Below are 23,966 nucleotides of genomic sequence, written 5' to 3'. Positions count from 1 at the left end.
AAATTCAGCGGAGAAGTGTGCGTCCGGGTTGAGCGTGGTCTCCTAAGTGAGCTTGGGCTACGCGAGACTTTGACAGGTGGCATCTCTTAGCGGAAGAGGCTTAGCGTCTCTGAAGCATAACTTCAGAGTCAGACACACTTGAGGTACTTTTCCTGGGCCGCCTCAGTTTTGCTCATATGTAAAGTGAGCTTGAATCCCCTCCTCCTGGAAGGCTATTTGGAGGCATTGGATGTTAAACAGGTGAAAAAACCGTTCAGCGTAGGGCCTGATTGCGCTGATAACTGGGTAACCACTATAGCCCACCTAACATAGAAGCCTTGCCGTTTCTAGATGGCTTTCCCTTCCTCTCGTTCTCCGTCAGGTTCAGTGAGATTCACACAGACAGCGCACAGTGGACTGTGTTTCCACTGCCGCCCCTGTCACAGGTGGAAAAGCCAAGGCCTAGAGAAAGGCAACTACCAGTATCGAGCCAATACCTCGCGCCCAGGTCTCCCGCCTCTCAGAGAGATAATTCCGGGGGTGGAAATCAGTCCCGGAAGAGACCTGGCTCTGGCGTGTGCGGGCCCTGACCTTGACTCACCTAAGTGGGGAGGAGGAGCCCTCACGCTCAAGGCCCCGCGTAGGGGACGCGAAGACGCCGTAGCTCTCCTTCTCTGACAGGCTTGCTCTCCTAGGTGCTGGTTAGGGGAGCTTCTGAATGGCTCCGAAACTCAGAGGGCAGAGAAGAAAGGGACTGTGTAGAAGGGCGGTTCTAACCCTGGGTGTGGGTGTCTGTGTCGAGAGGTCCTGATGGACGTCTTCGGGATGTGCACATAGGGGTGAGGGAGTCTTTGGCGATTTGGGGAGAAGTATTCTCGGGCATGCGACTGGAGGACTTTTACATTGGGGATGGGGAGCTGGAGGAGGGTTTCCAGACAGGCTCGGAGACCGAAGAGTTGAGATGTGGTTTCCTGGATGCCACCTAGGAATGGTGGGGTGGTACTTTAATATAAAACCGGATTACGAGCCCTGCAAGCTCGTGGGAGCCCTGACCGTCGTGACTGTTGTACTTTGCTCCGGCAGCTTGGTGGCATTCGTCATGTGGGCGTTTAGGTCGTGATCAGGTGGGGGATGTAGCTGTGGGATGAATAATCCCAACAGGTCACGTCGTGGGATCCAAGAGACACACACCGAGACTTTAAACTTCGAATCACGACCAAGCGCCAGAAGCAGCTAGGCTCTGCAGCTGCGCAAGCGCAGCACTGGCGAGTGGGGGACGCTTCTGTTGGGAACGCGTCAGGCGGCCTGGAGGGGTGGGGCTTAGAGGCCTCATTCTGCGCTTGCGCTGTAGGGGCGTGGCGGTCGCACCTGCGCGAGTTGGGTGAAGGAGGAGGAGGAGCGAGATGACGCAGGCGTAATAATAGAGAAGGTGCCAGAAAGATCCAAAACAAGTGGCTGCGGCCGTCGCCCAGGAGTCATCGGACGCCGGAATCTGGTGAGGATCCAGAGAGGTCTAAGGGTGACTGATGGCGGGTAGATGGGACCTCTTGGGTGCTAGTGTGAGGGCAGGACCGATTGCCCTTCTAGAGTGAGTAGGGGCCGGGTTCAGACAGTACCACCTGTGTGGAGCTCGGGACTGTCTCTGTCGATCCCACTTGCAGAGAACCGAGGGTCACTTTTGAGTGGTACCACTTGGGTGGGGCGTTGGGGCTAGCCGAAAGGTACTGGTGGACAGAACCAAGGACCACGGCCGGACATTTGCCACCCAAAGTCACCGGGCATTGTACAAGGTGCTCTGCAATGGGCCGTGAGGCTCATTCGGGCTGATCTCCTAGCTTGGTCGGTGGCACTTTCGGAACATACCACCTGGAGAGGGGCGCCTGGGCTTGGCTGGCCCGACTAGTCGCTGGACCGGTGGGGTCTGGCGTCTCGACCTGTTATTAGGGTACCTGGGGTGATACCATTCTTGTCCGTGGGAGGGGGTATCTGAAACCGTTGAGGGTATGGGGCGACCCTATCCGGAGACACCTCGCGGGGGTCACACGAATGGCCTGTGTGGTCTCTCTGGGCCACCGCGTCGCTGACCACGACATCCTCCCCGCCGTGTGGGTTCTAGGCCCTGGTTCTGAGCTTGTTCCGCACCCCTCCCCTGGGAATGGCGTTGTCCGGGTCGACCCCGGCCCCGAGCTGGGAGGAGGATGAGTGTTTGGATTACTACGGCATGCTGTCGCTTCACCGTATGTTCGAGGTGGTGGGCGGGCAGCTGACCGAGTGCGAACTGGAGCTCCTGGCCTTCCTGCTGGATGAGGCTCCCGGCGCCCCCGGAGGCCTGGCCCGTGCCCGCAGCGGCCTGGAGTTGCTTCTGGAGCTGGAACGCCGTGGGCAGTGCGACGAGAGCAACCTGCGGCTGCTGAGCCAACTCCTGCGCGTGCTGGCCCGTCACGACCTACTGCCACATCTGGCCCGCAAGCGGCGCCGGCCAGGTAAGGTTCAAATGGGAGGTTGCAGGACTTCTGGAACCAGAACACCTTGCTCCCACTGGGCCCCTGTGCTTCCTTGATACGAATTCCAGTCTCCCTCCCCGCCCTTTTCCCCCAATGAGAAACCCAAAAAGGGAGAGGGCATAACTTAGGTTAGGAGCGAGCTTGTAGAATTTGATCATATCAGCAAAGGTTGTGGCCACCGTGTGTGGAACTTTGTATGCCAGGCAGAGGTAAACCTTTCGTATGAACTCTACCCCAGCACACAGGGAAAACAACAGGCTTAGAGAAGTTATCTGGCTGCATGTGAGAACTACATCCATCATGGTGACCACAAAGAGAATAAGGCCAAGATGTTTATTCCATGAAGCTTGCATTAGTAGAGGGAGCCGCTTAATAATAAACGAGGAACTTAGCTTCAGATAATAGCCATATATTGGGTGAGATGGATAGAATGCCTCAAAATGAGGGGAGGTGGCCCCAACCTGGGTAATGGTGAAGGAAAAGTCTAAGAAGATGGCATTTAAAAAGGGGAGGGGGGGGCTTGAAAATATGTCACACCTAACATGTAGCAAGCAAAGGGAACAAGATTCAAACCTGCCTGTCCCTTCTCCAGCGTTGAGGCCCTTGATCCTTGGACAGAAAGGGAAGACCTGGGAGGGGTCAGGTACCAGGAAGCCTGTGTACATAGGTAGACTCTTTCTTGAGAGATAGAGTGTGGCGGCTGGAGAGGAGGGATTATGAGCTTTCCTGTCCCATAATAAGCCTGTGGGATTTGCACAAACAGAAGGGCACCTCTAGGGATAGCTGTCTGATTTTGGAAAAATATGTCTGAGTGTCAGGTTCTAGAAGAGATGAAAGATGCCCCCCCCCCATAAGCCAGGAGCACAGGGGGCAAGGGCTGTTGCAGGGACCTGGTCTATTGGACGTATAAGACTGATAGCTGGAGCTTTGATATGGGTTGGGCAGCCCCATAAGCACTGTGTCCTAGGGGCCCGTGAGCAACCTGTAGGCGGGAAGTGCCTGAGAAGGAGTGGGTGTTTGGGCGTGACCTCTGAGATCTGGGGTTAGGCATCCTATGGTCCAGGCATTCTTCCTAGGAGGCTAGACCTGGGAGATAAGGAAGCTGTGAATACTGATTCCATTCTCTTTCCCCAGTATCCCCCGAGCGATACAGTTATGGCAGTCCTGGCTCTTCTTCGAAAAGGACAGAGGGCAGTTGCCAGCGTCGGCAACAGTCAGGTAGTTCTTCTGATTCCCAGCAGAGTCAGTGGGACACAGGTGAGTCCACTAGGCAGGTAGGGTGACAGGGTCCCTGTCTCTTTCTTAAACTGTCCTGGCCCATCAAGGAAATGGCCTGAAGGGTCACTGTCTGTTTTTGTTATTGCTATAGGTAGAAACGTGTGTCCTGAAGCAACGGGGTTGTGTCACATGGACTCAGGCTTCTATCAGATGGCATCATGTTGAGGCATGTGACCTGGCAGCCTTGGCTGGGCACATTTCTGAGATTTATTTCATGGTGAATGCCTTTAATTAGTTCAATTACTGTATTCCAGTCAGTGTACACAATCCTCCTCCCCCTGATTTTTAATTATGTAAAATTTCAAATGTCCAGAGAAGTTAAGATAATACAGAGAATATCTCCACCTGGACTTAGGGGGCACAGACATCTGCCACCGTGTTCTGAGTGTAGTGTGTGTGTAGAAAATGCTGAGGTTTTTGTTGAACTTTTTGGTAGTAAATTACAGACATCAATAGCCTTGCCTTGGAATTAGCTGGCATAATTTGAGAATAAGTTTTCCTCTGCCCTTTGAAGACTGTTATCACACCTAAGAAAATGAGTATTAGTTCTCTGACACCTTCATGGTCTACTTTTGAACTTCCTAAGATGTGTGCGGTTTCAGAGCCTGTTTATGTTGTTGTGTATGCAGCTTAAAAAAGAAAAGCTCTGCTAGTTACTGTTTAGAGATGGAGTCTCATTCTGCAGCCCAGGCTGGCTTAGAACTCACTCGTTTGTAGCCAAGACTCAGCTACAAATTAGAGCAGTGGTTCTCAACCTGTGGGTCGTGACACACAGCCCTTCACAGGGGTTGCTTAAGACCAATGGAAAACACAGCTGTTTCCATTCAGAGTCATAACAGTAGCAAAATTATAGTTATGAAGTAGCAATGGAAATGATTGTATGGTTGGGTTCACCACAACATAAGGAACTGTATTAGAGGGTCGTGACATTAGGAAAGTTGAGACCCATGGAACTAGAGGCAGTTCTCTGACCTTGTCCTCCCCAGTGTTGGAATTAGAGGTGTGAGCCACCGTGTCCAAGTGGCATGCAGTTTTTTATATCTTTTAACCTCTATAGAAAGAAACTTCTTCCTTACCCGGCAGACAGCCTGACTGACTACCTACCTTCCTTCCTTTCTTCTTTCTGGGGCTGGACCTGGAACCTGGGCCTCCTACATCCTTACTGCCCTCTATACCCCTGAACCACGACTCCCACACACCTCCTCCGTGGCCCAGAGTGTTCTGCTTTTGACTTGTCCACCTACAGGGCTGATTGGTGTGTACAGCATTCTGACTGCTTCTGGTTGCTACATGGTGGTCCGTCTGACTTCCTGCAGAGTGGTCATTAGGTGCAAAGGGTTGGTTTGATTTGGATTACACATTTTTGGCAGGAATGTTCCTTGATCAATGCGTTCTCCTTGTGTTGGGACCTGTCATGAAATTTGCACTGTAAGTAGGGACATGTGGTCAGCTGGTTCTGGCCAGATTTGTATGTGTGAAGCTATATTTGTGTGTGTTGATGTGTGATGTGCTTATATGCGTGTAGGTGTGTCTGTGAAGGTCCATGTTCACACGTGTGCATGTCTGTGGAGAGGCTATAAGTTGGCACTAGCTGTCCTGATTCACACTGTTTATTGGGTGGGACAAGGTCTTTGGCTGCTCCTCGAGCCAGCTTGCCCTGGGAATCCTGTCTCTGCCTCCTGGGTACTGGGATGGCAGCTGAGCCTTCATGTTCGCCTCACAGGCATATGCAGCTTGGGCAGCAGGTGCATTATCCGCTGAGCCATCCGCGAGGCTCAGTGAAGAAATGAAGCTTTCTTGCTATGGTTACTAGTGTGTAAGAAGATGCTTTTTAGCGTTCTCTGTACTCAACTTGTTCCTCCAGGGGGATGTAGCATCATTCTGTGAACCCTGTTTGAACCATTTACCATGGTAATATTTGTAAATGGTGACTCATTTGTTTATTTGCTTATTTGTTTTACAGCTTTTTTGTGAAAATAAACTTGAAGCAGGTTCTCAGTTGCCCATATTCCCTTGCTTCAGCCAACCTTGTATCTGGGATTACTGTCTTGTTGCAGTGAGGCTGGAACAAAGAGTAGCTTTAAAAATGTTGTTTTCATTTTTAATTATTTTTTTGTTTTTATGGTACTAGAGATTAAACTGAGGGCTTTGTTCATGTGAGGCAAAGGCTTCTCTCACCAGGCTGTGCTCCTAGAACCGCATTGGATTTTAGGAAGGAGCTCTATAGTTGAGCTGCCCCCCAGCCCTTCTTTTCTCTTTCCAATTTAACAGCAGGGTATCACCAAGTAGTCCTGACTGGAAACTCACCTGAGATGCACCTGCCTCTACCCCCTGAGTGCTGGAATCAGAGGTGGCACCACGACTGCCTGGCTTTGTTTACTTTGTTAGCCAATTAGTCATTCTTACCGGCATTCAGATTGCTTTGCTCTGTCCTTTTGACTTGTCTGCGTCACTCTCTGAGTGACATTCCTGATGTCCTGGGCTTACCTTGTACTTCTTACCCCCAAAGTCATCTGCTTGTCAAGAACCCTGGTTTCTGTTAGAGGCCTGGATGTTTAGAGACCAATAGCTGGGTGTGTAGTCTGCTTCTCAGCTGCCTGGGAAAGCGGATGCCTGCTTTTCAGAAAAAGTTCTCCGAGCTGGGTTTGGTGACTTGTGCCAATAATCCTTGAGGCTTTTAAGTTTACTTGAATTATGTGTATGTGTTTGGGTTTGCGCACTTGAGTGCTGTTCCCGGAGGAATCAAGAAGAGCAATGTGCAAGCTAACTGCTGAGCCTTCTCTTGGGCCCCTGACTTTTTTTTTTAAATAGTGAAAGTCTTGGCTGTTGGCACTGAGGTGGGTTTACTTTGTTTTCCAGCAGTAATGAGGTGACAACAAATTTTATCTGTTGTATTTGATTTGCTACTAATGTATTCTTTCAGTCTTGCAACAGGAGTAACCTGTCAGTGGTGTTCAGAATCCTTCTTGTCTACAGGGAGTTGCAAACTGAACACATTTATTTTGTTACATGTTCTCTTCCTTCATTTTTTTTGTAAATTTTTCCAACTCAGCTTTCCTTTAAAATCTTGCTGCTAGAGTGTGTGTTTCCGTGTGTGAGAGAGAAAAAGAGAGATAGAGGGACAGAGAGAGAAAGGCAAAGAGAGCGAATGCTGAGGGGGTTCATGGCACACAGATACGGAAGTCAGAGGATAACTCTGTGGAATGGCTTCTCTTTCTGCCTTTATGTGGTTCCAGGAATTGGACTCTGGTCAGCAGGTATGAGCAGCAAGCTCCTTTACCCACGAAGCCATCTCTCCAGCTCTCTCTTTCTGGTGTTATTTTGGTTCTAAGGTGGGGTTTTATTATGTAGTCCAGACTGGCCTGGAATCCCTTGATCTTTTAACTCAGCCTCACTCCCCACTGTCAGCATCCATTGGCTGGAGCACAAGATGGGTTTGTATTGATTCTGAGCGAGAGAGGGAGGGGGAGGGAATATGGGTGTGTGCTTGTGTTTGTGTGTGTAAGCATGCATGCGTTTTGAGAGGATCTCACTCTGTAGACCGGGCCGCCCTTGAGCTCACAGTGATCCGTCTGCCTTTGCCTCGAATGCTGGTCACTCTTTCTTTGTACTTGTTGTGCTTTGGTCAGATCCAGCTGAGTGTGCAGTCAGTGTTCTAAGGTACTTGCCCTAATTCCTTCATCAGAATTCGGTGTCGCCAATTATGTGCACTTAGGTTCATCCGTTTGTTTATTATTTGCTTCTTTTCATTTTAAGTGTATATGACTTAACAGTTACATAACTCAAAAGGCAAAGCTAAAAGCATTTCAAGGAGTCTGTCTGCAGCCAGTTTCAGTTATTTCTAATGTGTCCTTTCAGGGCTCCCAGGAAAGTAACAGATGTAAGGCGTGTTCTGATTCTTCTCTTGTGGGGTTGTAAACTGTACACATTTATCCTCTCACAGGCCCTGTCTATATTTTGGCATTCTTTCTTCCTGGTCCTGAGCTGGCTCTCCTATGTCTTCCAGGTTCCCCTCCCACCAAAAGGCAGCGGCGGAGTCGGGGACGCCCTAGCAGTGGTGCCAGGCGGCGGCGGAGAACAGGCCCAGCACCTGTGCAGCAGCAGCACCAGGAGCTGGGCAGGCCCTCATCAGAAGGCAAAGTGACCTGTGGTAAGTATCCATGGGCCTTGAGAGTCCTTATGCCCATGGTAGACTACAGAGTTGGAGGGTGAGCCACACTGCATTGACCTGGGATGTGATACTGGTGGGCCATCTGTTGAGCAGTGATATTCTTGACTTCTCTGGTGCTGTGTGATGTAGGATCAAATCACATACACACATTCACACACACACACACACTCGCGCGCGCGCGATATAGGTATGCAGCCTTTTCTGAAGCAGTGAAAGATATGGTGAGTTTAGAAAAGCCAGGACTCTAGGTCAGTCTGACAAGTTAACATCTTAGCTTTGGCTTTTGGTTTTTGAGAAAGGGTCTCACTATGTATCCCTGGCTGTCCTGAATTCACTCTGTAGATCAAACAGGCCTCAAACTTACAGAGATCTTCTCGCCTTTGCCTCCCAAGTGCTGGGCTTTAAAAGTGTGAGCCACTGTGTTTGGCTTTAGCCCAGGCATTTAAAGAAGCTGCCTGACCTTGGGCAGGTGACTGAGTGGGGTGGGAGTCAGGATCCCACATGGAACAGTAAGATGATGAAGGTCTGCCTAGGGCTGCTGTCGGGATAGCAGTTCCCCCCATAATCCACTTGGAACAGTACCTAGCACAGGCCATGTGCGTGTGAGGCTTGGTGTCTGGGGCTTGTAGTGGGGAGGCCCTGTCCCTGTAGAGCTGACCTTGCAGCTGAGTGGCAGTCCATTGGAGCTAGGATTGCTGAAGCAATGGGAGATACTGTCAAGGGCTGGTGGGGAAGCCAGTCAGGCCCTAGCAGAAGGCTGGGCAACTACAGAATGGGTGGGAGTTTGGATTTTTGTCCATGCTTCTAGTTTCTTTTCTTTTCTTTCTTTTTTCCCCCTCTGAGTTGAGATAGGCTTTTGTTATAACTTACCATTGCCTGGTAGTCATATATATATATATATATATAGCACCAAATATATAGTACCAAATCTGGACTTTACCTTGGCATCTTCCTCCCTCATCCTCCCCAGTGATAGTACTGTAGGCATGTAACCTCCATCCTAGGCTCTTGGGATCAGTCTTTGCCCTTGAGATATTTCACTGTGTTCTGGGGGTGAGGCTTGGGGAGGACAGCCCTCTCTGGTCCCTCTTTCCCTGGGCTGGATAGACCTGGGAACACAAAAGGACTCAGATACAATCTCTCAGACTTCAGTGCCTAGGCTACGCGAACACGGTGAAGAAAATAGCAGCCAGGCTGGTGTGACACAGAGGCAGTGGGATGAGGGGAGCCCTCTAGTCTCTGTAGAGCTACTGCTTTCAGGACGAGCTGGAGGGGGAGCTAGGAAGGTGGCCCTGTATGACCTCTGTATGACCTCCAGTGAGGTTGCTGTTGGAAGCAAAGACTTTGTGGGTCGAGACAGGTGGGGCCTTGGAGGTCTAGACTTTATTCTGGGGTTGCAGGAGCCCCAGAACGGTTTTCTTACCATTTCTTCCCTATCATTTTTCTTATTGAGTATCTCTTCTTTATCAGGTGCTGTTCAAAGCATTGAGGACACAGAGTTAGACCAGGGTGGGAAGTCCCTGGCCTCTAGGAGCTTATGTGGTAGTGTGTTAAGTGGATAATCACAGCTACACCAAGGTAGTCTGTGATCTCAACTGGCACAAAGCCAGGGATGGGCCAAGTGCCCTGGGGAGTCTGCAGGGACACCCTTGTGGAGGGACAGGAGTCCTCAGTAGATGCCGTCAAGTGAGCATCCAGTCCACTAAGAAGGCATTCCTAGAAGCTGGAGGTTATATACAGCAGCTGACATGCTTAGGCTAGGGCTGGGGTAGACATAGAAGCTGGAGGAGGTGCTCTTCTGAGTCTGTAGGATACGCAGGAGGCCTTGGCCCAGGGTGCCTCTCCCTGTCTATGTTCACGAAACAGAGGGAGCACAGTACACGCACAGTACCGTGTGGCCTCTTAGACAGTGGGTGTTGTCCCCACTTCAGAGATGAGGTGGCAAATACCTGTGCCAGGAGCACAGAGCATAGCCAGCCTGTGTCCCACAGGAGTGCTGACTTGAGGGGGTGGCTGCCCAGTGCAGGGAGTCAGGCAATTACAACAGCCACCCTGCTGGCTGGGTAGGTTAGGGAGCCATTGCCCTGAGGGCTGGGGAGCAGGACCATCCAGGCTTCAAGTCTCTTCCCCAAGGCCAGGAGGTTGTTAGTCAGGGTGTGGCTGGAATCTGAAGGACCATGAAATGCTTGCTGATGCTGAGTCACCAAGAAGGGTGGGGCTGGCTTGGGTTCTCCCTACTTGGGCCCCAATTTTTTCTTCTGAAAAATGGGGATGACTTACCTTTAACATGGCAGTGAACCCTTCTGGGTCTGACTAAGGAAGGGCTTGGCCATTCTTGCTCCAACATACCCCAAAAATTTGACGCCTAGCTGCCCCCATTGAGACAGAACTAGACTAAACTACTGAGCACTTGTGGGTGTCAGGAGGGTAGTTGGGACCCAGGGTTTCGACACAGGCCCGAGTCTACACATCTCTCAGGGCTGTCCAGTGGACAGTGGACATGATACTCACCTGACCTCTGGTTGTCAAGGCAACTGTTGAAGTCAGGCCCGTGTCCACCACAGTGCCTGTGTGAATGTATGTCAGAAGGAAGGAGGTGGCAGCAACAGAGTGCCTGCAGGGAGCCTTGTTCTCTTGAGCTGTGTTTCTGGTGGGAAGAAAAGCCAAATCAGAGGTTTCAGACAGGAAGCATCCTACATGGAGGATGAGCTAGATCAGGAGCCTGCATGCACACATGCCTGTGGTGGTCATGGAGTGGTGCAGAAGCCATGAGGGTTTGATGAAGAGGTGGGAGATGCTGAGAGAGGAGAGTGGGCCAGGCAGGTTTTGCTGTGTAGCTATGACTAGCCTGGAGCTTGCTGTGTAACCCAGATTGATCTTGAACTTCTGGTGACCCTCCTGCCTCTGCCTCCTGAGTGCTGGGGTTACAAACATGAGCTGTCAGAGCTGGCTCTGCTTTGCTTTGCTTTTCCTTTCCTTTTTTTTTTTTCTTTTGTTGCCAGGAGGGGAGCTTTTTTTGACACAGTGTCTCATGTGTCCCAAGTTGGTTTGGAACTTGCTATATAGCCAAGATTTGACTTGAACTGACCCTCCTGCCTCTGGCTCCAAGTGTGTTGTAGCGCCATGCCCAGCTTCCAACTTTTTTTGTGTTTGTTTGTTGTTTATTTTCTTGAAACAGAGTTTCTCTGTGTAGCTTTGGAGCCTGTCCTGGAACTCATTCTGTAGACCAGACTGGCCTTGAACTCAAAGATCCTCCCGCCTCTGCCTCCTGAGTGCTGGGATCAAAGGTGTGTGCTACTATTGCCCGGCCCAATTTTTTTTTTACTGTTTTTATTGAGCTATATATTTTTCTCCACTCCCCTCCCTGCTTCTCCCCTTCCCTTCTACCTTCTCCCATGGTTCCCATGCTCCCAGTTTACTTTAGATCTTGTCTTTTTACTTCCCATGTAGATTAGATCCATGTATGTCTCTCTTAGAGTCCTCATTGTTGTCTAGATTCTCTGGGATTGTGAATTATAGGCTGTTTTCCTTTGCTTTATGTCTATAAGCCACTTATGAATGAGTACATATGATATTTGTCTTTCTGGGTCTGAGTTACCTCACTCAATATTATGTTTTCTAGATCCCTCCCCTCCCTTCCCTTCTCCTCCCCTTATTCCCTTTCCCTTTCCCTTTCTTCTTTTTCTTCCAAGACAGGCTTTAGCTGTAGCTTTGGGGCCTGTTGTAGAACTAGCTCTTGTTGGCCAGGTTGGCCTCAAACTCACAGAGATCTGCCTGCCTCTGCCTCCCGAGTACTGGGATTAAGGGCAGGTGCCACCACTGCCCGGCCAGTCTTTCTAAATTATAAGTCCCTGCCTATCATTTCCCCTCCTGACCTTAGAATGCCTACTAATTACTTGTTTATATATGCTTGTATGAGAGGCAGCGGACAGGGTTGGGTAGTTAAGAGCTTGGGCTCTGAATGGAGCCGGGCACCTCAGGTAGAATTTTGGAGTGATCTAGCTAGGTGACTCAGCCTCTGTGCCTCAGTTTCCTCATCCACAGACAGGAGGCACAGCATCGCCTTATAAAGCCGTAAAGATGATCTGAAGGCTCCGGGACACGATGCATGCAGTGTTGAGCACAGTAGAGTCACTTGAGTGTCATCCATGTATGCTGGCTCAGGGCCAATGGGGAAGCCTGTGCGGTGAGCCCGGGTGGAACCATGGCAGGCAGAGCTCACTGGGAGCCTCCTGTCCTTCCCTTCCTGGGCTGTGATCTGTTTCCAGGTCAGAGGTGGACTGTGGGCTGGCAGAGCATTTCCTCCTCTCTAAAGGGCAGTAATGAAAGTACCTGAGGATTAGACTGGCCTGGCCTGGGAGGAGGGCAGCAGTGGACAGCTTGTTCGCCTGCCCCACCTGTGGCATACCCTTTTTCATCCTTGGATGCCTAGGACTCCACAAGTATCCTCTGGTACTGTTGCATGAGGGAGTGTGCAGCATCTCTGAGTAGCTGGGTGACTTCCTTCAGTAACTGTGCTGTGGAGGAGAAGGGTCGGGGAAGGCCTGGCTGGGCTGGAAGGGGCCCTATGCTGTGCACTGCTGGGTAAATGCATGTGTTCTATGAGGACGTGAGGATGATTTCATGGTGGCCAGAAGGCAGGGAGTGGGAGGATGGAGCAGTGGCTGGGAGAGCTGGAGGAGACTGACGTGGAGAGGTGAGGGCCTGTGCAGGAGCCATGTGGGTAGAGTTCCTGAATCTGTGGCCTTCGTGTGCTGTAAGCCCCGGAGTCAGGCACTCTTCCAGTTGCTTCATTAATCTGTGTGACCACCACGCAGCAGGGACCTCTTGTTTGTGTTTTTCAGATGGGGAAACAGGCTCAGAGAGGTGAGGTCACATGGCCAAGGCCTCCCAGCTAGAGTATGGCAGAGCTGGGACTCATTTTCAGGTCTGTGGGACTCTACCAGCTGCCTCTGCCTCTGCTCTGCCCGGCTCCACATGGCCTTGGGCAAGTTCTGTTTCTCCACTCCCTGGTCCCTACCCTCAGTTGGGAAGGAGTGGTCAGAGAGGCTTTTAATGGGAGTCAGGGATGGGGCATGTCCAAGAGCAGTCCTGGGAGCTTAGGCTGGGCCAACTTCTCTGGGCCTCCAGTGGAGAGGATGGGGTTCCCCTCAAGGCAGAAAGAGGAAGGGTTTGGGGTGCGGGAGGAAACGAGTGTGGTAAGAAGTTATCTGGGGTTCTGGGGACCTGCCTTCTGCTTTCCACTCTCTCTGAACTGCTGTGAAAGGTGATAGGAGCCCACAAGTGTTACGACTCATCTTCCCAGGGCTTTGATTTCCCGTTGGGTTGAAGGTGGCCCTTGACCCCAGGGTTAGAGTGTGTGTCAGTCACTTGGCATTTCACAGTTGGCTGCTGCGGTTTCAGGAGTACCCACTGTGCCGGCCTTGGCCTCATCAATGGCTTGTTGCTTCCTGCCCACTCTTAAACAGTTCTCCAGGCAGAGATGCCCTAGTCCAGGTAGGGCCTGTGTTTGCAGAGGCTCTGACTTGCCCAGGGATACAGCAGTGGTCTAATAACTCCTGGCTACAATGGTTTCTATCCTTAGAGACGTCTGCTGTCTGGTTCTAGGAGGCTCTACCAGGCCATGTGACCTTGGGCTAGTCTCTTTGCTCCTTTTTGCTTCCACTTCCAAATCTGTGAATGGGTGCTAATAGGGCCTGTCTCAGATGGCTGTTTGTGAGTTGAGTCGTGACTTAGGCACTTGGGGTCCAGGATGTTTGGCAGTTATCAGTGTTTTAGAAGTGTTGGCTGCTGCGATCCCCAAGCCTAGCTGGATCTTGCACAACTGTGCTGGGTATGAAGAGGCAGCACTGTTAACAGCCTCCCACGGGGATGTGGATGCTCCAGAGGAGAGGTTACTAACCCAAACTTGGGCTAGCATGGATTGTCTTTAGTTGCCCTCTCTTTGTCCCCTGGGCGGAGCTGCCACCTCCTTTGGGCAGATGTAGGTAGAGGCTAAGTGAAAGTAGGAACTGATGGTAGTGCCTGCTGATGGTAGTACCTACCGATCCTCTTGGTGGTACCTGCTGATGATTATGGTGGTACCTACTGATCCCGATTGTAATTGTAATTACCTGATGGTAATGTCTTCCATTCCTGATGGTGGTACCTACCGATCCTCTTGGTGGTACCTACTGATCCTGATGGTAATGTCTTCTATTCCTGGTGGTGATACCTACCATTCCTGTTGATGGTACCTGCCCATCTTGATGGTTCTTCCCGACACATAATGAACTCAGGGGTTTCTTTCCCTCTGTCTTTGGCCCTGTGTGGGCTTCATTATCCTCCCTGGGTGTGACCCAGTGGCCATTAGCAGCCTTAGGCTTACTACTCTGTCATCTTACCTTCTGTGGAAAGAGTACTGTACCTTCAGCAGAGCCTGGTCTCCTGTGCTTTGCCATGGCTCCTTGCTTCTTGCAGCTTGCTGGGGGGATGGGCTGTTTTATCTTGGACTCTCACTGTGTGAGAGGTGGTGTGAGGCTGACAGCTTATGCACTGATTCATTCACAAACAGTTGCAAACACTGAGCACCAGCTTGGTACCCAGGGTGTGTGCCTGAGCGACACAAGGTCCTTCAGGGTTCTGCTATCTGGGGAACTTGGGATGCTGCTGCTGCAGTGGGTTAGAAGACGACAGGTTCCTTTGGGAAAACCAGGCTGGATCTGGGGAACTGGACATGCTGCAGGAGAGTGAGCTGGTGGGTGGATCTAGAGTAGGCCTGATCTGGGTGGACCTCACTGGAGCAAAGAATTGTAGGAACTGGGGAAAGAAATACCCCTTGGTAGGGAGAAGCATTGTTATACTGGATGGAACCTGCTTGGTGATTGAGGAAGCAGTGAGGAAGTGTTGAAATTGGAGGTGGGTACAGTATCTCAGACCAGGCCTCCCAGAGAGGAGTAGGTATCCAGACATCCGTGGTGTGGCTCTGGAAGGGGGCAGAGCAGAGGGAAAGAGAACTGTGGTGCCCACTAATGAGCCACCCCTTCTCCTGCAGACATCCGGCTCCGGGTTCGAGCAGAGTACTGCGAGCATGGGCCAGCCTTGGAGCAGGGCGTAGCGTCCCGGAGACCTCAGGCATTGGCCCGACAGCTGGATGTGTTCGGACAAGCCACTGCAGTGCTGCGGTCAAGGGACCTGGGCTCTGTCGTTTGTGACATCAAATTCTCAGAACTCTCTTACCTGGATGCCTTCTGGGGTGATTATCTGAGTGGTGCCCTGCTTCAGGCCCTTCGGGGTGTCTTTCTGACTGAGGCCCTGCGGGAAGCCGTGGGCCGGGAAGCTGTCCGCTTGTTGGTCAGTGTGGACGAGGCTGACTACGAGGCTGGTCGGCGGCGCCTGTTGCTGATGGAGGAGGAAGGGGGACGGCGTGGGACAGAGGCCTCCTGATCCTGGAGCTGGCAGGACTGACCCCACCTCCAAGTCTCGGGGCAACCTTCTTCCCTGGAAGAAGACTATGTTGCCCCCAGATGACCATCACTTTAGCAACTCTGAGGACTGCGTCAGGTCTGCAAGTTCCTTGACTGCCTCTCCTATAGGATGTGGGCTTTGAGGCATAAACCACTTCCAGCTGCTTCCTTCCCAGTTTTCCCCCACTCCAAGTGGATTCCCTCAACTTTGGGTGCCAGGTTTGCTGAGCCCTAAAGCAGGGAGGTATAGCCACAGTCACCAAAGCCCCCTGCACATCGTGTCTCTCAGCTTGGGCTGATGCTGGCTGGCCCCACACACTTTAGCCTAAGGGCTTCTCTCTCAGGATCTCGGATTTTATTGTCCCCATCAGGACTTAAGCCACAGCAGTGGGCTCTGGAGCTGGGGTGCCCATGGGGCTTGCTCACCTTGCCCCTTCACTCATATAACCAGCCAGGGCTCTGTGTGGTGTACACACAGATATCATCCACCTCTTGCCCCTTTCCCCTGCTCCCTGGAGCTAGAGACAGCCTTGCCCTTGGACTCTTTGACCCAGAGTATCACGTGGGTTTTGTGGCCACAGCTGTTCAAGGTCAGTGTTGTGTACAGAGCTCAGGCCAGAACTAGCCACTCTCTCATGAAGGGAAGGCAAAGACTTGGGGCTGGTGGAAGATGTTTTGCAAATTGCGCCAATAAAACTGCCCCGGAAAGGGCATAGGTGGGCATCAAGGCTAAGTACTTTTTATTGGTGGGCAAGGTGAAAGATTGTCTTTCATGTGGTGGCCTCATGTTAGGGCTGAAGGAGATGCTGGCTCATTTGCCAGGTGCTCTGTTCCTTGGGCCTCACTTTCCTTAACTGTCAAAGAAGGAATTAAAGCCTCAGAGTCATTGACTCCCTGCCCTGTTCATACGTGCTTTGTAGAATTCTGTATGTTCATAGAGAGGAATTCTTAAATTTTATGTATATGGATGTTCTGCCTGCACGTATGCCCATTGACCAGATGTGTTCCTAGTGTCCAAGCAGGCCAGAGGTGTTGGATATCCTGAGTCACTGTGAGGGTGTGGGGCCCTCTGAAGGAGGAACCAGTGATCTTAACCACTGAACATTTCTCCAGCGCTTTCAGGGTGTGTGCATGCATATGTGTATGTGTGTGTGCGTGCACATACATACAGCCTATGGAAGCCTGAGAGGTCAGATCCCTGGAACTAAAATTCCCGGTAGTTGTGAGCTGCCTGGAGTGGCAGCTGGGAACTGAATTCTGAAAGAGGACCTCAGGATTTTCAGCCTGCTCAGGGAGAGGAGCTGATGGAGCCCTGGAGATGGGACACTGGAGAGGAGAGGCAGCCAGGGGTTTTCCAGTCCTCATCTTTCTAAAGCTGAAGCACTGCTTGCTGAGGGAGCACTCGGCGCCTTTCCTCTGAAGGCAGAGATGCAGGAGATGGAACTTCTGACACAGAACCCAAGTCTTCCATCCCTAGGGCCTAAGGAGGAGGACTTGACAGTTGGGAGGTGAGTGGGTACAGATTCCAGGGGCTGCCCTTTTCTGGACCAAGAAGTGCACTTATCCATGTCTAGGTTCCTTCCTGGACCTCTGCTGGTTGGTGGACAGGGACTCTGGTGGTTCAGTTTTGTCCAGGATATGGAGGGAGGCTAGTCCAGCCAGCTCCCTTGTGATTTGCTGGTGCTCATGCGGGAGGGGAGGCTGACTTAAGTAGCCCTTCTTAACTGTCCGACCTGAGAGGAGCCTCGGCTTTGTTTTGTTAGTTTGTTGAGAACAGGGTCTTCCTTGTAGCCCTAGTTGGCCTGAAACACTGTGTAGACCAGGCTGACCTACAACTCAGAGATCCTCTGCCCCTGCCTTCAGAGCACCATTAGGCACACAGTTTACCACAATTTAGCTTTGAGGCTCCCTTCTGGGTTTTATGTGTACCTGGAGGTGGAAACTGCCACCTGCCTTAGCCTAGGTCTGGCTCCCACCTCACTTCCGGGATGCGCCTCTGTTCAAGCCTTGTGGCTGCTCTTCTGACCTTTCAACTCCAGGTTGTGGCTTCTGCCTGGGCAGGTTTCCAGCTCCACCCCACCTTACCCCGTCACCTCTGCCTGGCATGTGCACCAGAAAGAAATGAACCTGTGTTGGAGGGAAGGAGCCCACGCAGGTGCAGTGTGTTCCCGGAAGCCTGTAGTGGTGCGAGCCTGAGGCATTGTCTGGCCTGGCAGAGCCATCCACGGTGGTGCATGCTCCACAGAGCTCTCCGGGGCTTGTCAGTGTTGGGTACTAGAGATGACTGACACCCAGAAGTGCCTTTGACCAGCACTGTGAGGGCAGTCCAAGAGCTTCAAAAGTCCAGAATCAGGATAGGATCCTGTGGGGGCTTGAGGATAATGGCCCCTCATTCCACATGGAACAGAGCTGAGGGCTGGCCTGTAAATGAGGAGTTCCCCAGAATGGTCCCTGTGTGTGTGGGGGGTGTGGTGTGGTGTGTGTTGGGTAGAACAGCCCTTTCCAGGGCCTCAGAGAACATTCCTGAATGAGATGTAGAGACTGCAGCTAAGAGACATAAAATGGGAAGAAGCCACCTGCACCCTCATTTGGTGTGCATTCCACCCACTTCCACGTTTTTCTGTGTGGGGAGTTGAGAACTGTCACAAACAGACATGGGGCCTTGCAATGACAATATAAGGTGACTAAGGTAGGTCTAGTGTGTGTGGGGCTTGACAGCAACTATTCCACGAAGCCTTTATGTCCCCGGGTTGCCTGAAGACCCTGAGAGCCCCTGTTCTGGTAACAAGCCACACTGGGGACTAGATGACTCACAGACCAGAGAGCTATGACTGAGTGAGCACTTGGCATAAACTGGAGAAGTCCCAGGACGGTGTGGGAGAGACGCTGCCTGTTTGTTAGCATCTTCAGGTTAAGCATTGAGTCATGAAATAGGACTTTCAGAAAAGTACATATGATACCACATAGTAAGGTAAAATCTTATAACCCCATGTCAAAAAATAAATAACTACAGTACCATCTCTCCAGGAGGTTCTACCAGTTCCAGCTGCCTCTGCCTTCCACACACCCAGCTGCTACAATGTATTTTTATTTTTTCATATATTTTGTGTTGTGTCTGACTTATTCGCTGATACTCTGAGGTTCTTCCATTTGTGCTTATCTGAAATTGATGGGTCTTGGTTGCTATGTAGTATCCTATTGGGTAGATACACCATTAATTCATGTGCTGGATGGATATTTTGAGATGGTCCCATTTGAAGCCGATGTGAACATTCTTGTGTATGTTTGTGTTTTTGTTTTGTGAGCAAATTCTTCTTTCCACTGGGATCTCACTTGAGGTAGAATTGCTGGCCATGAGTGTGAATAAGCTCTGGTTTAGTAGATACTGTCTGACACTGTATCTTATAATCCTAAAGTTGCCATAGACATAGTGACTTAACCAAGCAGAAGTTATATTTATTTATTTGTTGGTGGTTGGTTTTTCAAGACAGGGTTTCTCTGTGTATTCCTGGCTATCCTGCAACTCGCTCTGTAGATCAGGCTGGCCTCAAACTCACAGAGATCCACCTGCCTCTGCCTCCCAAGTTCTGGGATTAGAAACGTGCACCCCCACTGTCCAGCTAAATTAGTTTTCTCATTTTGTGTTTATTCACTTGTTTTGGTTTTAATGTTTGTTTTGTTATGCGTCCATGCAGAGCCCAGAGAAGGACACTGTATGTCTTCCTCTACTGCTTTTGGTCTTCTGCTTCCAGTTAGGGTCTTCCAGTGAACGGAATGATTTCAACAGCACCAAAGTCAGTCTCACTGGGCTGAAAGCAGACGTCCCCAGAGCCACCTCCTCTTTAAGGGATCTGCTCCTGCATTCCTTGTTCCATTTTTCACCTGTGACCACATAACCTACCTGCTTCAGACTTTTATTATTTATTTGCTTTGATTTAAGTAACTTTTTTTACTATCAAATTTTTTTATTTAAGTAATCCACCCAGGGGGAGAAATGGTTCTATGATTAAGAATACTGGCTGCTCTTGCAGAGGACCCAGGTTTGATTTCTAGCACCCATGTGGTAACTCACAGTAGTCTTTAACTCCAGTCCCAGGTCATCTGATGTCCTCTTTGATCTCTGTAGATACCAGGCACGTATGGTACACATACATATATGCAGACAAACACATGAAAAGATTAAAATATTTTTATTTTTTATGTGTATGACTGTTTTGCCTGTATGTCTGAATGTGTATCGTGTGTGTGCCTGGTGCCTATGGAAGTCAGAGGAGTGTGTGGGATCTCCTGGAATGAATTACAGATGGTTGTGAGCCACCATGTGGGTGCTGGGAATTGAACCAGGTCTTCTGGAAGAGCAGCCGGTGCTCTTAACTGCTGAGCCATCTCTCCAGCCCCTACAACAGTGGTTCTTAACCTCCCTAATGCTCTGACCTCCTGTTATGTTGACCCCCAACCATAAAATTATGTTGTTATGTCATAACTAATTTTACTACTGTTATGAATTGTAATATAAGTATCTGATATGCTACCTAAAGGGGGTCACAGCCCACAGGTTGAGAACCACTGCCCTGCAGTGAGTCTCTTTGAGGGACATTATTTTCTCCCTGCTATGCCATTTTATTTTTAGAAACAGTTTCCCTACAGTGGATGTACAGATAACACTCTCACCAACACTGAGAGTTCCCTGTTTCCTCACACGGCCTTGTTGTACACGCTTTAATTTGCTTCTCTGTTGGGTATGTAGTAGTGAATCATTGTGACTTATTTTCCTTCTCCCAGTGATTAATTTCCGCTCTTGTAAGAAAATACTCAAGATTGTGTGTGCGTATGTGCACGTGGTGACCAGAAGAGGGCGTTGGTTCCCATAGATCTAGATTAGATTCACAGGAGGTTGTGACTGCTGGATTGTGTAGCTGCTGGAAACCAGACTGTGGGCCTCTATAGGAGCAGCAGTGATAGCCAAGAGCTGCCTGGCTGCTGAGCCATCTCTAGCCTCCCCCTTCCCTGTCTTTTGAGATAGCGTTTGCTATGTAGTTTAGACTGGCCTGCTTTGGTTTTCCCCAGTGCTGGCATTACAGTTGTGTTACTGTGCCCAGGTACTTTCTGCTAATCTTTTTTGGGGGAGTAGGTAGGAGCAGTAGTTCCAGACAGTCTCATGTAGCCTAGACTAACTTGAACTTCTGGTCCTTCTTCCACCTCCTTATATATGTGTGTCACTATGCCTGTTTAATTTCTGCTTATTTAGTTTTTAGAATTATTTACAGTGTGCATGTGTGTGTGTGTGTGTGTGTATGTGTGTTTGTGTGTTGTATTTGGTCATGTGTATGTGGCACACTTGTGAAAATCAGAGGACAACTTGGGGAGTCAGTTCTTCTTTCTCCCTGTCTGGGGGTCCTTGACGCTGAGCTCAGCCTTTATCCTTTGAGGCACCTCACCAGCCTAGTTTCTCCTTGTTCTTGAGTAAGGACCCTGTGGTAGGGTGGACAAGGGCAGGCCCTGTCCCACCTTCTCTCCACCCCAGTGTGCATCCTGCCCTGTGATGACATGATTTATTGTTACCTGTAGTCACATCCTCTTCCCACCACACCTGCTGACAGCCTCCACCCCAGCAGTCCACTCCCTGGACCACACCTTGAACTGAGTCATTACCCGAAAGTGTACGGTACACAGAAGGACTCTTCCTGAGTACCTGCACCACGTGCCAGGCACAGGGCCAAAGGCTTTGCATGCATTTATTCCCTACACAAGCTTGTAAACATGGAGGTGAGATCCTTGTCTGAGTGACAGCGCAAAGTGACAGGCAGGACTGTCTGAGTCCCAGATTTAAATTCCTAGGGCTAGGGATGTAGCACAGTGATAAAGTGCTTGCTTAGCATGTTCAAGGTTCTGGGTTCTGTTCCCAGCATCGCACACAAATATTCTGGAGCTTGGGGCTAGACTTCGGTCTCAGTGGTTGACAGTACTGGCTGCTCTCCCAGAGGACTCATTCTATTGGTAGCACCCACAAGGCATCTTCACAACTGTTACTCCAATTCAGGGGACACCTTGGCCAATCTATGCAGGAACCAGGCAAGTACGTGGTACACATACAGACAAAATGCCCATATATATAAAATAAAAAACATTTGCTGGGTGGTGGTGGCGCACCTCTTTGCACCTCTCTAATCCCGGCACCTGGGAGGCAGAGGCATTGATAGAACGCAGAGTGGGAGAAGTACCTGGAAGACGTGATCTTTTTGCACTAAGGCCACACTGGTACTTTTCAAGGAGAGCTTAATTGGATGCTAAGAAGACAGTGCTAGATGGGTCCAGCCAGACTGTAGTCCTGGCTGCTCGGGAAGTGAGGCAGGACCTTGCCTCAGACAGCGAGGGCCCAGGGATGTAGTTCAGTCTGTGAAGTGGCTCATTGTGTAAGCATGGGGAGGCCTGAGCACCCGTGGAAAATGTGGTCTACTTGTTTGTAATCCCAGCTTCTGGGGGGGGGGTGGTAGAGATAGATGGGTGATTGCTGGGGTTTACTTACTAGGCAGTCTAGCCAAATGGGTGAGCTCCAGGTTTAGTGAGAGACCTTGTCTCAAAAAATATGGTGAAGAGTGATTGAGGGAGCTACCAAAGTCAACTTCTGGTGTGCTCATACACACAAACCACAGTGCAAAGAAGGCTCAGTGGTAGAGCCCCTGCCTAGAATCTCCCAGTGAGGGGCTGGGGTGTGGCTCAGTGGTAGAGCCCCTGCCTAAAATCCCCCAGTGAGGGGCTGGGGTGTGGCTTAGCAACAGAGCACTTGTATAGGATGTGGGAATTTAGTCCTCAATACCGTAAAGGGGAAAGGGACTGAAAAGATGGCTCAGCACGGGCTGGTCTTCCAGAGGACACAGGTTCAGTTCCCAACACCCACATGATACCTCACAACCATATGTAATTTAGTTCCAGGGGGTCTGACGCCCTCTTGTGACCCCTGAAGGCATGCTTGGGGCACACAAAGGTACATAGAAGCAAAACACACACAAGTATTTATAACCCCATTTAAAAAAAAAAGACGAACAGATATTATGCTGTCCACATGGATAGAGAAATGTGGAGGGTGGGCTGCCGGGGTGGGATTGGGGAATGACCAGCTTCCTCTACCATGCCAACTACCTCTGGTCTAGGGGGCTGAGTCTAAAATGAGTGGTAGCAAATGTTCACTTGAACTTCTCATCACCCCTCTCTCATCCTTTTCTGCTTGGGTCCAACCCTGCCATTTCAGCCGTAATAAAAGAGACACAGGTGGTTGAGCCGTGCTCCTTCAGTCTCGTGTTCCAACTGACGGGCGTCCACATCCATGTGTCCCTCACCTTCAGGTCTCTGCTCAGGGTGCATGGCATCCGTCCTCCTTCCCATCCTGCACAACTCCTTAGAATACAGGATTCCGCTTTCCTTCCCTCCTCTCTCCCCAGTCAGGAAACGTGCAAATTTCTACCATCTTAACCACAAGCTCACAGCTCTGCCCAAAACAAACCAAACCCAAAGCATGGGACACAAAAAGAAACAAAAGCTCCAAACGGACAGACGCACAGCCCCTCCCCCATCTTCTGTACTTCACCCTCATGATCTCATTCCAAAATTCTTTGAAATAACTTTTTCTTTATTAGTTTGGGGTGGAGAGATGTAGGGATTTGCTGTGGAGTGCAGGTAGAGATCAGGGACAATGTGACTAAGTCTGTCCTTTCCTCCTGCCTCAGTGGCTTCTAGGCTGTGAGCTCACATAATAAGGCTTGTGTGGCAGGCTCTCTGGGCTCAGATGATTTATTACTATTGTTAGTATTAATTGTTTTGAGATGGGGTTTCTCTGAGTCATGGAGAATAATATCTCCGCTGACTAGTTTTATGTCAGCCTGGCACAGGTCATCTGAGAGGAGGGATCCTCAGTTAAGAAAATGCCTCCGTAAGATCAGGGTGGAGGCAAGCTTTTTCTTTCTTTTATTTTTTTGGTTTTTCGAGACATGGTTTCTCTGTAGCTTTGGAATCAGTCCTGGAACTTGCTCTGTAGACCAGGCTGGCCTCAAACTCATAAAGATCTGCCTGCCTCTGCCTCCTGAGTGCTGGAATTAAAGGCGTTCACAACTAATGCTAGCTAGGCATTTTCTTTATTAGTGATTGATGGGGTAGGGTTCAACCTATTGTGGATGGGGCCATCCGTGGACTGATGGTCCTGGGTTCTATAGGAAAGCAGGCAGAGCAAGACATGATGACCAAGCCCTATAAGTAACGCCCCTCCATGACCTCTGCATCAGCTCCTGCCTCCAGGTTCCTGCCCTGCTTGAGTTCCTGTCCTGACTTCCTTCAATGATGAACAGTGATGAGGAAGTGTGAGCCAAATAAACCTTTTTCTTCCCAAGTTGCTTTTGGTTGTGGTGTTTTATTGAAGCATAGTGACCCTGACTAAGACATTATCTATTGAAAGAAAATGAGAATGACACCCAAGAACCAGATTCCAGGAAAGGCTGGACAGAGGCCAGGTATATGAAGAGGAATGGTCTCCTCAGTGCTGGGACCACAGCATGAATTAGCTTCTGCCAGGTTTAGGCCTTCTGTCAAATTCAAGGG

The 23,966-nt window shown here is 50.3% G+C and overlaps 1 protein-coding gene across 2 annotated transcripts; it reads left to right on the top strand.

Moving 5' to 3' along the window:
- Positions 1 to 9: 9 nt before the first annotated feature.
- Positions 10 to 16,299, top strand: Dedd2 (death effector domain containing 2). Of its 2 annotated transcripts, XM_041654894.1 has the most exons (6): positions 10 to 143; positions 1,331 to 1,474; positions 2,096 to 2,462; positions 3,618 to 3,740; positions 7,768 to 7,911; positions 14,966 to 16,299. In XM_041654894.1, the coding sequence occupies exons 3-6, from the start codon at positions 2,135 to 2,137 to the stop codon at positions 15,355 to 15,357; spliced, it is 987 nt and encodes a 328-aa protein (XP_041510828.1). In that variant the 5' UTR covers positions 10 to 143; positions 1,331 to 1,474; positions 2,096 to 2,134; the 3' UTR covers positions 15,358 to 16,299. The 2 variants fall into 2 exon arrangements, with proteins under 2 accessions (XP_041510828.1, XP_041510826.1); XM_041654892.1 differs by lacking the exon at positions 10 to 143 and having other exon boundaries at positions 709 to 1,474.
- Positions 16,300 to 23,966: the final 7,667 nt, after the last annotated feature.

This window comes from Microtus oregoni, unplaced genomic scaffold (assembly GCF_018167655.1).
Source record: "Microtus oregoni isolate MIOR12 unplaced genomic scaffold, Mior012 000006F_ref0000085, whole genome shotgun sequence".
Taxonomy (NCBI): domain Eukaryota; kingdom Metazoa; phylum Chordata; class Mammalia; order Rodentia; family Cricetidae; genus Microtus; species Microtus oregoni.
The sequence above is the reverse complement of the archived record's forward strand: the minus strand, read 5'-3'. Positions and strand labels throughout refer to the sequence as shown.

Excerpts from the sequence above, each read along its gene's own strand:
- Dedd2 (XM_041654894.1), top strand. The coding sequence starts at position 2,135 with ATGGCGTTGTCCGGGTCGACCCCGGCCCCGAGCTGGGAGGAGGATGAG. Across the intron at positions 2,463-3,617 it reads CCGCAAGCGGCGCCGGCCAG|TATCCCCCGAGCGATACAGT; the intron begins GTAAGGTTCAAA and ends CTCTTTCCCCAG. Across the intron at positions 7,912-14,965 it reads AGAAGGCAAAGTGACCTGTG|ACATCCGGCTCCGGGTTCGA; the intron begins GTAAGTATCCAT and ends CTTCTCCTGCAG.